Below are 13,273 nucleotides of genomic sequence, written 5' to 3'. Positions count from 1 at the left end.
TTGCATGTTTTGGCTGACTAGGGGAATAGTTCCTTAACTTTATCATTGCTTTTTTGATTTTTGTTACACATTAAAAATTTAATAAACGTAAATTTCACCAAAAAGTGAAAAAGCATTTTCTAAATGTGGCATACATTTCTGGAACTGTTTCCCTTTGGAAGACCTATTCTAAAAGCATTAAAAAATACTTTATTCCATCTGTTGACTGAAAATCTAAATGTATTTAGTAGCCTATGCTATTTCACAGATACTACACACTTCAGAACAAACTCACTTACTTTATACTTACTTCCAGCCTATACTGTATACTGATTAGCTTCCCCGCCTTAATCCTGAATCATACTACATACACAAATATCAACTGTGGAAGCACACACACTGAGATTATGATGCATGCTTTTATGATGGAAGCAAAGTATTAAAATGAACTCTTTTTAAAATGAGGTTGCTTCAGGAGCTGCAGTGACCTTGGAGATGACTGCATTAAGCCAAAGTATGCAGAAGGAAAGGATATGATCCCCCATGTAAGCAGAGGACTAAAATTTTAATTCAAGCTCACGTTTAGGGTGCCAGGCTTGTATGCATTACACAACTCCTGGCACTGTAATATGTAATCGGAGAGCTTTGAAAAAATGTGCTCCCCATGTCAGGAAAGACTGTATTATCCAGGGTTTTTATACTTTTCCTGAGAACACATAGAAGTAACACGGATGTGGGGGTGCAGATGCTCATCTCTTGAGACAAAAAATACTTTTTCACTGATTTTTTTTTTTTTATTTTAATTGAGTTTGAGTTTGAGTAGTTATAACATCTGCAGTTATAAAGGTCAATTACAAAACAATTGCAGTTTCATTAGGAAACCTCATTTTTTTATGAATTCACATGGAATTCAAAATTCTGGTCATCACAATTGGAACATGGAACCCCTCTTTGATTTACTTATTATGCACTAAACTTCTAAAAATATACATCTTGAAATCTTCATACACCTACTGTAATCAAATAGTTAAAGTCATAGCATCCTGCTTCACTGTAGTTTAACTACTATACGAGTCTGTAGTACAGTAACAGTCATGCCTGATATGTAATTCTACATGCACTATTACTATAACTATATTGCTACAGCATATAGTGCAACAACATCCTATGTTAGTTAATTTTATTTGTGGTAAACACTTATAAAGTTATACAACTTTCTGGCTAACACTTGTTTACCTCTACACAAGTCAAGGCTGAAAAATGTATCCAGGCCAGTTCACTTACCAATTAACAAACAAATATTAACTAAGCAAGGACTCAGATTTCTTCAATGCAAGTCAACTCAGTTAAAGGAAGAGCAGTCATTCCATCTAACATTAAAATACTAAAAGTAAATATCACAGGATGCAGAAGTGCGTGCAATATTACATACCTCCTCCTCATACTCCAGTCTGATACGCTCAGCTGTATCACGATGCTCAGCTTCCAGTCTCTCTAACTTTCTTTCATGGTCTTTTTCAACCTCTCGTCGCTTTTCCTTCAAAAGATCACTAAGCTGAGAAAACCAGCAAGTCAAGACTTAAAATCAGATACAAAAAGAATAGAAGATTATATTTAGCAATAAAGTACAGTTTTGTACCTACCATAAATGTAGATGTCCGATAGGTATGCATCTGCAGTCCTAACATATGGGTTGTCCTGCCTTAGGCAGCCCTTCAGTCGGCCGGATTCCAAAGTCTGGGTCTGGCCTCGGCTGATGTCGCACTTCACCCGACGTCATAGCTCCTGGGGTATAAAGGCATCAGCCGACGCCATTTTCCTCAGTGTTTCTTGCCCCAGATGCCAGGTGCCCTCTAGGAAGGCTAAATTTGGATAAATGTAGAAAATTCCAAACAGTAGAAAGCAATATATATATATATATATATATATATATATATATATATATATATATATATATATACATATACATATATATATATATATATACAAACAAATACACCATAATAGATTCCCCCAGCTAGCTAAAAGAGGAATAAATACCCTAGGAATACCACAGAGGGGAAGGAGGGTGGGTAATCCTGACTGCAGATGCATACCTATTGGACATCTACATTTATGGTAGGTACAATACTGTACTATGTCCTTCAAGGATGCATCTGCAGTCCTAACATATGGGTAGAATACCATAGCCAAACTGGGGGAGGAGGCACTAAGATAATGATGGTGTAGTTAAGATCCCTTGCAAAACAGCAGTTGCAAAACCTGCTCGGGATCTGGAGTATAAAGGAAGATTATAATGCTTGGCAAATGTATGCACGGAGCTTTTTAAATAAACAGAGTTTGCAAGGCTCGAACTCAGGACCCTGCACACTATAGCCAAAGTGATTTACCACTAAGCCATGTCAGATATCCTGTAATGTAATGCCAGTTTTCTGAAAATAAAGCTAGCTTTCCGCCCAAGGGTGCTTCCAGTTGTTCCCTGGTAGGCGGAATCAGAGCCAAGTCATTGTGTCTGTCCTGTGGAAGTGGTTGTAGTCGCAGCTGTGGCAGCACTTCTCTGGTTGGCAGGTTGCCATTGATGACCCCTGTAGGCACCCCTTGATTGACTTCTGCCTCTTGGGCGTCTATTTCTGCCTCTCTGTGCTCTGGAGGTGTCTGGAAAGGACCAATTCTTTGAGGGCCAATTTCTGCTAAACCTCGGAGGTTGGACCTGCAAAAAATCCTTGACTGTTTGGACAGATTTTGCTTTTTCTTCCACTTTCTTTAGAACCTCCTGTGCAGGGGAGCCAAACAAACTTTGTTTCTCCATAGGAGCGTCTAGGAGTTTAGACTTAACATGGTCTGGTAAGGATTGTTCTTTTAACCAGGCATGCCTTCGAATCACTGCTCCAGTCATAGCTGATCTAAAAGAAGCCTCCAGTGCATCATAGCCAAATTTTAAAAAGTGATTACTGACCTGCTGAGAGTTATGTACCAAATCCTGAAGGGACTTACGGTTTATAGGTTCAGGAGAGGCCAGCTTTTTATTTAGCTGGTCTAACAAAAATTCCTGGTACTGTATCATATGAAATTGACAGTTTAAAGCCCTGGCAGAAAGAGTAGCAGATGTATAAACCTTTTTACCCCATCTCTAATGCTCTAGATTCCCTTTCAGAGGGAAGAGGGTTTTTGGCAGAGGCAGCTGCAACACCTTTAGGGCCCTGAGAAATGGTTTCTGGGTCTGCAACATGAGCCTTATACAAGTGGTAGTGAGAGTCCGGGACCCTGTAGTATCTGTCAGGTTTGGCAGAGGCCGGAGGAAGAGAATCAGGGGTAGTACTGGCATCATTATATGCATCATCAACAACTGATAGTACAGGTGGTATGGCTAAAGGCCTGTGCTGTGGTAAGTGTAAAAAAGTCCTTAGCCTTTTCCTAGAATCAGAAAAATCCTGGCCCTGCCATTGGAAGTGTTCCCTCATTGAGTGAAGGGTTTTCCCAAATGAAAATTCTTCTGGAGGTGAAGCAGAAGGAATGGAGTCTTCTGCATCAGAATCCTCATAAAGTGAGTATGGGTCTTCCTGATGGTCAGATAAATCTGAACCATCCGAGGAATAGTCCGAAGAGAGAGGTTCAGGGGGTTCAGTCCTAGGCTTCTTATCAGGAGGGGGTTGAGAGGCCCTGTCTGGGTGAGGTTGGGATCCCCTGATCAAAGTAATAAGGTCCTCAGTAAGGTTGAGAATCTAGGTCCTCAGTAAGGCTGAGAATCTGGAAACTTGAGGTAGGCCTGTGAGAGGGAGCTTTTGTAGGTAAGGCCTTGGAAATTTTGTCTGCTTTAGCCCTGGAGAAAGCCTTGATAGACATAGAAGCAGGGGGTCTAGCAGCCCCACGTGCAGGAGTAGAGATGTCTAACGGAATAGTGTCAGACAAATCTTGGGTGCCTGCTTCTGCAGCAGTAATTTCTGTAGCCGATTCAGCCATGGCCTGTGTGGCCTCGGTTATCGGAGGCATGCTTTCGGCCGAAGGGAGAACCGAGGTCTCGGTTTCAGCCGAAACCGAGACACTCGCGGTAGGCCTAACCGTGGTTTCAGCCGAAACCGCGGGTCGCGAGTGTTGGTCCTTTTCCTTGCGTTTTTTAGCTAAATGAGTAGTCGGAGTTTCCAACGGCATTTTATATGCAAAAGTGGAGCCAAAAAACTCTTCTGCGAACTCTGACCGACGTCTGAGTGTCCGTCGGTTGAAGGAAGCGCAGGCTAAACAAGCTGATACGTCGTGGTCTGGGCCTAAGCAAGGAAGGCAGTAAGAGTGGAAATCCTTATGAGGTATTTGTTTCCCACAAGTTAAACAATTATTTACTTTGTCTGACATCGGCTGAGGCAAGAAAGAGTCCCCAACGAGGTACTTAGCTTTTTTAGAAGTCTTCGGTAGTAGAAATCTCTGGATCTGACCGACCGGCACTTGCGAACAGCTTCTGCTTGCTGTGGCAAGAAAGACTGAGGAAAATGGCGTCGGCTGATGCCTTTATACCCCAGGAGGTATGACGTTGGGTGAAGTGCGACATCAGCCGAGGCCAGACCCAGACTTTGGAATCCGGCCGACCGAAGGGCTGCCTGAGGCAGGACAACCCATATGTTAGGACTGCAGATGCATCCTTGAAGGGCATCTAATTTGAAGAGATATAAACAGCCCCCCACAGCAAACACTCTAAATCAGATGAAAACAGGACAAAGCAAAAGAAAGAAGAAACAAATAGGTGTTGACAACCAGTTATCAAATTTCTGCAATGACTACACTTTCTGCTTGTTACTCAGGGACTACAAGACTGCTCAGCTTACCCCAACACACCAGAATAGTTTCAAATCTGACATTTCTAATTACAAAGCCACTTTGTTTATTACACTACACCACTCAAATTTTGAGACAAATTACTTCTAACATTATTAATAATTAATGATAAATCAGCCTTTTGAATTGAGGACTTAAAATGCATCGGATAACTCTGATAAGCCTGGACCAGATCTGAATTAAAGTTTACTTTTAGGACCTATACTCTGTTAATATCTAGAGAGTTCATTTGTTGATCTTTACGTACACTTTCATACTTATACACAAGGTACTTCATGCAGCAAAATAACATACAGCTATTATTATTGACTCAAAATTTCATTCAGCTTCTGTCATCCTTAAAAAATGTTCTTTAAAAAGTCCAAATGAACATTCCTCTATGAAGCATTAGGACAACATGAAAAGTGATTTCTCTCATCTGAGGACCTTTAATGACCTGAGGAAGCTATTTACCAGATGACCAACTGGAATTAAGCAGACAATGGCCAGATGCACATCTTAAATACAGGTTCTCATCCACAAACTAAAAGAGCTCTTAAGCCGTGAACCAGGTGTTTTACACAGGCATAACTTTGCATCAAAGGAAATTGATTTGAAATGTGTTAATTCTCTTCTTGTGCAAATTTTAGAGTGAGACAATTTAAGTTTACAAGGAAGCACCAAGAAAAAGTTGAAAATTTATTTACAGTACAACTCTTTATGCTATGCTTAGCATAACTGGAAATGTCCTTCGCTTATGTACTGAATACTGTGGTACCTATATGATGCACTTAAGCAACACTTTGTTACTCTTTTAAAGATTTTTATTGGATCTTCACATTTTAAAATGTAATACAGGTTTACATACATTAATAGAACATAAAACAAACCATGATGAGAGTTTCCATTGTTATTGCCATGCACTACACATATAAGATTTCTTTTTAACAATTTTTAATCGCTCCAATATTACATAAATTTCTCAGGTCCTGCCTTCCCTTAAATTTTGCTCTTCTTCCTGAATATTACTCGGCATGGATTGCTCCCACAAATTCTACTTATTTCTGTGAAATTTATAAATTTTCTTTTCTTAAATATAACCTCCAGTTCTTTTATCTCCTTTACAATATTCAGAACTTCCACTACGTCTAGTATTGCTTTTGACTTCCATTTTCTATTAACTCCTTTTTTTGGTAACCAATTGCATTAAACTTAGTAAGGCCTTAATGTGTCTAAGCAATTCAGGTTCAATATCCCAACTTAAAATTATCATTTCCTTTGTTACAATAATTTGTTACCCCAGTACATCAATTAAAATATACTGTGGGAAATTTTTTAAATCTGCCAACTCAAAACATTGCTTTATAAAATGTTTCCAATTATCTCTCTCTTCCCTATTATACCTCCAGCACTTACAATATATCTGAGGAAAAATCCTCTGAAGTTTATCTGGGATATAACAGTACATGTGCAAATACTACTATGCAAAATTCCTAAACTTTCTAGACTTTGTTGTACACATGGGAGCCTTTCAGATTTCTTTCAATTGTTAGTTTGGAAATTGCATTTCAGTTCTCTGTTTTCTAATCCTTTCTAATCTCATCTGACTGATTCTTATAGTTATGCAATCTTTTACTTGGCCTACAATTATCCCTTTTTAACAGCAGCTTCTTTCTAGACTGATCTAAAACTCTACCATAGTGGGTTCTTCACTCAGCACTCCCCTATCTGTTTCTCTTTGGCTATAGTCTTATCAGTCCTTGAGAGGGAAGGCAGTCTCTAACCTGCAGTCTGAATTTCTGGTTAGCCTGATCCCATACTGTTATCTTTCCCTTCTGAGTTATTTGCTCCCAGTTTTTTGGCTCCTTTGTTAAATTCCACCAATAAATTCCAAGGACCCCCTGTCTATTTTCTATACCACTACTTGCAGGCATCCATACTGGTAAAATTTCCTTTCTTGATTCCTGCACTGGCTTAGTTCTTAGCATACTTTCTGCTGCCTTATAAAGATAATATTCTGTATAGTTCTTATGCTCCTTAGGGATTTGCATGCAAAATCATATTCTTTCTGTGTCTGTCCACCCTCCCTACCCTGATTCGTCATCAGCAATTTCCACTTTAATTTATAACATCCTGCTTTATTTACGTATAAGAGCCTTAACTGCATAGCTCTAAAGTACTACTTCAAATTAGAAGATAACCCTAAGCCACCTTATTCTATGGGAAGAATCAAATGATCCCACTTAACTCTTGTGCTCGCCTTCTTCCAAAATGCCAGATCTATATGTAAGACTAAAGGGACTTAATCATTTTTACCTCTTGTATCTTACCATCTATATCCATAATCAAGATATTCCAGTTTCTCAACTTTTTTAATTACTTTTTGTTTACTTTCTTCCCACAAATCTTCAACTGCCAAAAATAATTGTTTTAATCCACACACTTCAAAACTTCATATGATCATATCCTCAAGGAGTATGGATATTGCTGAACCTATTCATGCACAGGCACATAGTTTACCACTACAAATTTTCCTGTTTATCTTCATTTATTTTATATACCCAGAAGATACCCAAAGCTGTCTAAAAGTGCCACAACATCGAACTGCTCCTTTCTGGATTTATAAAATATAACATATCAGCTGCAAGTAATACTAATTATTTTTGATTACATACCAGTTACATCCTTGAATTTCTGAATCCCAATATTTCTAAATAGAAAGTAAGTAGTGGAGAAGAAAGATATCCCTTTCTGGTTCTCCTGTTTAAATGCAAGTTGTCAGACAGGAACCCACTCACACCTCAAGCCTTGCCATCGACCCTTCATATATCCACTTGATTAACCTATTCTATCAGGGAACACAAATGCTACAATTACCCTACTCAGAAAATCCCAACTGAATGCTTTCTGAGCATCAAGACTCACCAACAATAATGTCACTTGCTTACATTCTGCCTGCCTCTGGGTCATCACTGATTTACTAATGATGGCAAACATTACCTTCTCCTTCACAAAACAACACTGATCAAAATGTATCAACTTTTGTAACACTTTTGCCATTCTCTTAGCAAGTACAGACATAAAATGGTTTTAATCCCCTTTGGGTAATACAGGTATCACAGCTTTCTTCCAAGATGTTATTATACCATATTCCTTTTAAAATACTGTTAAATAAAATCTTCTAGAGTTTTATCACTTTCTTCCTCCCAGACTTCTAACCTTCCACAGGAATAGCAACTACCCCTGGAGACTTTCTTGCTGATTGATTATACATCACCATTTTCATCTCATTTCTACCTAGCTTAGAGATTAACTGTTTCACCCCATTTCCTCTAACCTTGACATAATTCAGTCTGCAGTATAATTTTCCATTGTGTCTTTTCTTGCTTCCTTCATTCATCTGCTTTACACAAATTTCCATAATATTCTAAAATATATCGAATACGTCTGTAGCATTCTGGTTATTTCTTGTCAAAAACTCCCTAAGTTTGGCAACAACTTGGATTACTTGCTTAAACTGTTGCACTAGAAGTTCTTGGTGCTCAAGAGCTCTTATCAAAAAATGGCTGCTTAGTAGCAACCTTTCTAAATTCATGCATCTTATCCAAATACTCAATGACTTTCCCTTTAGCACTCAGCAGTTGGCTCCTCTACATGTTCTGTGAGATACCTCTTCTTCAAATATATAGGAATCTTGGTCAACTCCTCTAAATAATTCATAGTTTTTCTTTCACATATCTTTCTCTTATTTCTAACCATGCTTTAATCTCCATTCTCACTTTCTTCCCCTCATCAGCTAACTCTTCCAAAGTAATTTTGATCTCTCAAATAACATCTACAACCCATTCCATTAAATTCTTTTAACAAATAAGAGGAATGCACTGGTGTCTCATTTTTACATCATTACTTTGCATCTTTATCTTAGTCTTTATTGGTGCATGATCTGATATATTTATTGTATGGGGCTCAAAGTTTCCAATTAAATGTATAAGCTCCCATGACATATAATTTCTATTCCAGTCTAGCCAACTAATTGTGTCTTGCAGAATAATATGTAAAATTCAGAATTTCTGCAACTGAATTTTTTACATCTTTAATACCAAATATTTTCACAAACTTCTTCAGAAAGCTACACTCTTTTGTTATATTTTCCCTTTCTCCAGATACATTCTCAATGTTGCAAATCAGATTCCAGTCCCCACCCTTACATAATGTTCCCTGCTGAAAGCTTACTATTTCTCTCAAAACTCTCTTAAGCTCCATAACAGCAGTTTTAGGAAGAGTATAAATACCTACCAGCATAATCTTCTTTCGGTCTCTTTTGAAATGCTAGAAAACTACCAGTTTTTCATGTTTTCCATTTTATAGCCAGTTTGCTTAAATTAAGTTATTTTCTCTGCAATGTAAGTTAAGAACATTAATCTATACTTCCACCTGTACAAAACAAGAGAAATTAGTATAGAGTCACAGGAGGTTACTAGGCTAACAGCCTCAGAGCCCTTACAAGCCTAGCCTTACTTATCCCAAGTTGCCCAATTGTCGGTGGTTAGGTGAGTGAAGTTCATAATGACTTCCTCTGTCCAAAAGGGACAAGGGCACCACCCCAAGAGTGAATTTCCGGTCACCCATCCACTGATCTAGGTTGCATCTGAAGTGGGTCAGGGAGGGGCTCTGTTTCACATGAACTGACAGCCTCTGGGAGATATCTCTATCTCTCCAGTATGACAGAGACGGAGACGAATACCTGGTGTCAGAACCATGGCCTCAAGCTAAATGCCAAAAAGTGCATAGTCATCCCCTTTGGGAAAAACAAAGTGCCCACGAACTACCACATAGGTGGTAATCCACTAAGTACGGAAGATGTAATTAGGGATCTGGGGACCCAAGTAGATAGCAACCTCTCCTTTGATAATCACATTGCCAAAGTGGTTAGAAAATCCTTCTATGTAGCCCACCTAATCACAAAAGGGTTCATATCTAGATCAAGAGAGGTTATTGTGCCCCTCTACTCATCGCTCATCAGGCCCATAATAGAGTACAATGCCCCATTTGGAATGTACCTTACTTGACACCTGCAACAGCTGGAAAGACCACAGAAGTACCTCACCAAGAGGACTGTGGGCCTGAAACAGATGCCCTATGCAGCTTGACTAAAGAAACCCCAGCTCTACTCTGTTGCTTACCACCTACACAGAGGTGATCTCTGCCTGATGTACAAGGCCATGTCTAACCCGGAATTAATGGACATGCTCCACCTCAAGAAAACAAAATCTCTTAGAGCCACATGCTCTAGGGAGTTAAACCTCAGCACAACAATAAATAAGACATGCTGGAGGGATAGATTCCTGTCCCAAAGGCTTCCCACGCTCTGGAATAGAATCCCAATCTATGTTAGGCAAAGCCCCTCACTGACTCTCTTCAAGAGAAATCTTGACGAGTGGATGGGAAATCATAAAGTTAGCCCTGGGATCACTTCAGTGGCCCTGCTGGACAGAGGCACAGGAAACTAATCTAAAAGGGAGGCAAAAGCAAACACATTCTGGCTAGGCTTATAAATGCCCTTGGGCAGATAGCCTAGTACGAACCTATGATCTATTCATGTCAGAGGCTAGGTTAAGATCTCTGGAGTGAGTGACTCTCATGCAGTTTGATTTATGAATGCATAGCATTTCCATCAGGTCAGAGACTGCCCTATAAGCAAGGCACAAGTCACCACTTAGCAACCTGCAGGAGACAGAATACAGTGACAGGGCTTTCAGTATTTCTGCGTAAAACTTGTTTTGTGTACCCTGCAATTTTTTGGTGAGAAGCCTCTGTGGTTTCTCCAATTGCTGCACTTGTCTGGTAAGGCACATGCAAAAGGGAGCATTGTACTCAATTATTGGTCTGATGAGGATACAGTATAATGGAATTATAACATCCTTAGATCTAGATGCGATGTACCACGTAGAAGGATTTCCTTACTGCTGTGGATATGTGGTGGTCAAAGTTGAGGTTATCAACCTGAGTACCCAAATCACATACCACTGGGCCTACACTTAGGAGGGTGCTGTTTACAATGTAATTAGCAGGTATGTCAGCTTTCTCAAAGGGAATAATAATGCATTTTTTGCATTTAGGTTTAATCTGAAGCTTTGGCACCAATCATTTGCCAGTGTTAACCCTGTCTGCAGCACAGTAACATCAGTGGGGGACTCAATGATTGCGCCCAATTTGCAATCATCAGCGAACTTGGTCAGCCACAGGCACTCCACATTTGTTTGAACATCTGAGAAATAAATTCTGAACAGTAAGGGGTCCAGCACAGAACATTGTGATACATCACTGATGACCAGTCTTGCTAGAGGTGAAATCACCCACTTTAACAATATATGTCCAGTCGGTGAGCCATCTGATAATGTTCATAGGTTGGTACTAGGCTATCGGCCCTAGGGTCTATACAAGCCTAGCTATAAAAATTCCCTGGATATTTCTTCCCACAATATTTACTTCCCTGGACCCCTGTCTAGCCATGATCCCCGGGGTGAATTTCCTATCTCCCATCCAGTCATCAAGGTTCCTTTTGAAGACGGCCAAGGAGGCACTCTGCTTGACATGTATGGGCAGCCTATTCCAGAGTATGGGGAGTCACTGGGTCAGGACACTATCCCTCCAGCATGTTTTGTTCATTGTGATGACAAGGTGTAGATCCTGGGAGCATGTGGCTCTCAGGGATTGGGATTTCTTTAAGTGCAGCATGTCCAACAGCTCAGGGTTTGACATGGCCTTGTATGTTAAGCAGAGATCGCCTCTGAGTAGACGATATGCCACAGAGTATAGCTGGAGTTTTTTTAGACGGTCAGCATATGGCATCTGCTTTAGGCCTGTGATTCTTTTAGTGAGGTATTTCTGCAGCCTTTCCAGCTATTGCAGATATCTTGTGAGGTACATACCAAACGGGGCGTTATACTCTATAATGGATCTAACGAGGGATGAGTACAGTGGGACAATGACCTCCTTTTTTCTGGATGAAAAGCCCTTAGTGATGAGGTGTGCCACACAAAAGGATTTCCTAACTGTTGTGGCTATATGGTTATATAAAGTGAGACCACTGTCCACCTGTGTCCCTAAGTCTCTCATCACACTTTCGTTGTTTAGTGTACTGCCACCTATGTGGTAATTCATAGGTATATGTTTTTTTCCAAAGGGGATAACTATACATTTCTTGGCATTAAGCTTGAGCCCATGGCTCTGGCACCAAGGCCCTTTTGTAGAATATCCACATAATTTGGGGATTCAATAATGGCTCCAAGTTTGCAGTCATCTGCAAACTTTGTTAGCCAGAGTCCCTTAGTGTTGGCCTGTACTTCAGAGAAGTAGATGCCAAACAAGAGTGGTCCCAGGACTGAACCCTGAGGTACTCCATTTGTCACTTGTCTGGAGATGGATTTGGAGTCGACTACTTTTGCAGTCTGGGTTCTGTCAGTAAACCAGTTGGCAACCCATCGAGTAACATAGGGATTTATGCCCAGCTTAGTACGTTTATCTATGATTCCAGAGTGGGGGATGGTGTCGAAGGCCTTGGCGAGGTCCAGATAGGCTGTGTGGACCACCTTACCCTCGTCCACAGCTCTGGAGACTGATTTGAAGAAGTCAATCAGGTTCAGGAGACAAGATCAGCCCTTCACAAACCCAAACTGGGTGGGGTCCAGTGTTTGAAGGTTGCCAATGTCTTTTTTTATAAGTTCCATGATAATGTGTTCCATGCCCTTGCAGATCAGGCTCGTCAGAATGATGAGACGGTAGTTCCCGGGATCCAAGGTGGATCCTCCCTTGTGGAGTGGGATAACTGTAGCTGTGTGCCACTCAGTGGGCATGAAGCCTGAGGTGAGGCTATGATTAATCATGACACTTAGGTGAGGTACCAGTTCATGTAGTACACAGCCCGGAATGTCATCTGGTCCCATGGATGCTGTATTCTTAGCTTTGCAGAGTGCGGTTTCTACCTGTGTGGCTGTGATTACCGGAATTTGGCAATCTTTTGGTATTGAGATGGGCCATTTAGGGGGTGAGAGGGGGGTGAAGTTGGCACAAAATCGATCTGCCAGGAGACAGGCAATATCCTTGGGATCAGTACATTTAATGCCATTCTGTTGTAGCTCAGAGCAGATCTGAGCATTGCCATTAAGATTCTTGACATAACTATAGAATGCCTTGTGGTTGTCTTTGGAATCTTTGGCAATTTTATTTTCGTAACTAGCTTTGGAGGATTTTATGAGGGATTTCAGCTTCTTACTGAGGCTGGTGAGGGAGTTTTTTGCATACTGGGATGTTCCTCTTTTCTGCAACAGTTTCTTCCTTCTGTTATATAGCTTGTTTATAGTAGGGGACCACCAGATTGGCTTCGTTTTTTTGGAGGAGAGCATCTTGGTTCTATTTGGGATGGCACGATTCATGCACAAGTGGATGTACTCATACAGTGCCTTAGTGTAGGATTCAGCAGTCGAACTTT

General features: G+C 40.4%; 1 protein-coding gene across 6 annotated transcripts in view; it reads right to left on the bottom strand.

Annotated features, from left to right (window-relative positions):
* CEP164 (centrosomal protein 164) overlaps positions 1–13,273 on the bottom strand; it is a 1,424,585-nt gene that overhangs the window by 718,665 nt on the left and 692,647 nt on the right. For all 6 annotated transcript variants that reach the window (XM_044080950.1, XM_044080952.1, XM_044080951.1 and 3 more), the window contains one exon: positions 1,412–1,534. In XM_044080950.1, the coding sequence (XP_043936885.1) occupies positions 1,412–1,534 (123 nt within the window). The remainder of the gene's footprint in view (positions 1–1,411; positions 1,535–13,273) is intronic.

Source organism: Protopterus annectens, chromosome 8.part0 (assembly GCF_019279795.1).
Source record: "Protopterus annectens isolate FY-2018-M chromosome 8.part0, PAN1.0, whole genome shotgun sequence".
Taxonomy (NCBI): domain Eukaryota; kingdom Metazoa; phylum Chordata; order Ceratodontiformes; family Protopteridae; genus Protopterus; species Protopterus annectens.
Note: the sequence above shows the minus strand (reverse complement) of the source record. Positions and strands in the feature narration are given on the sequence as shown.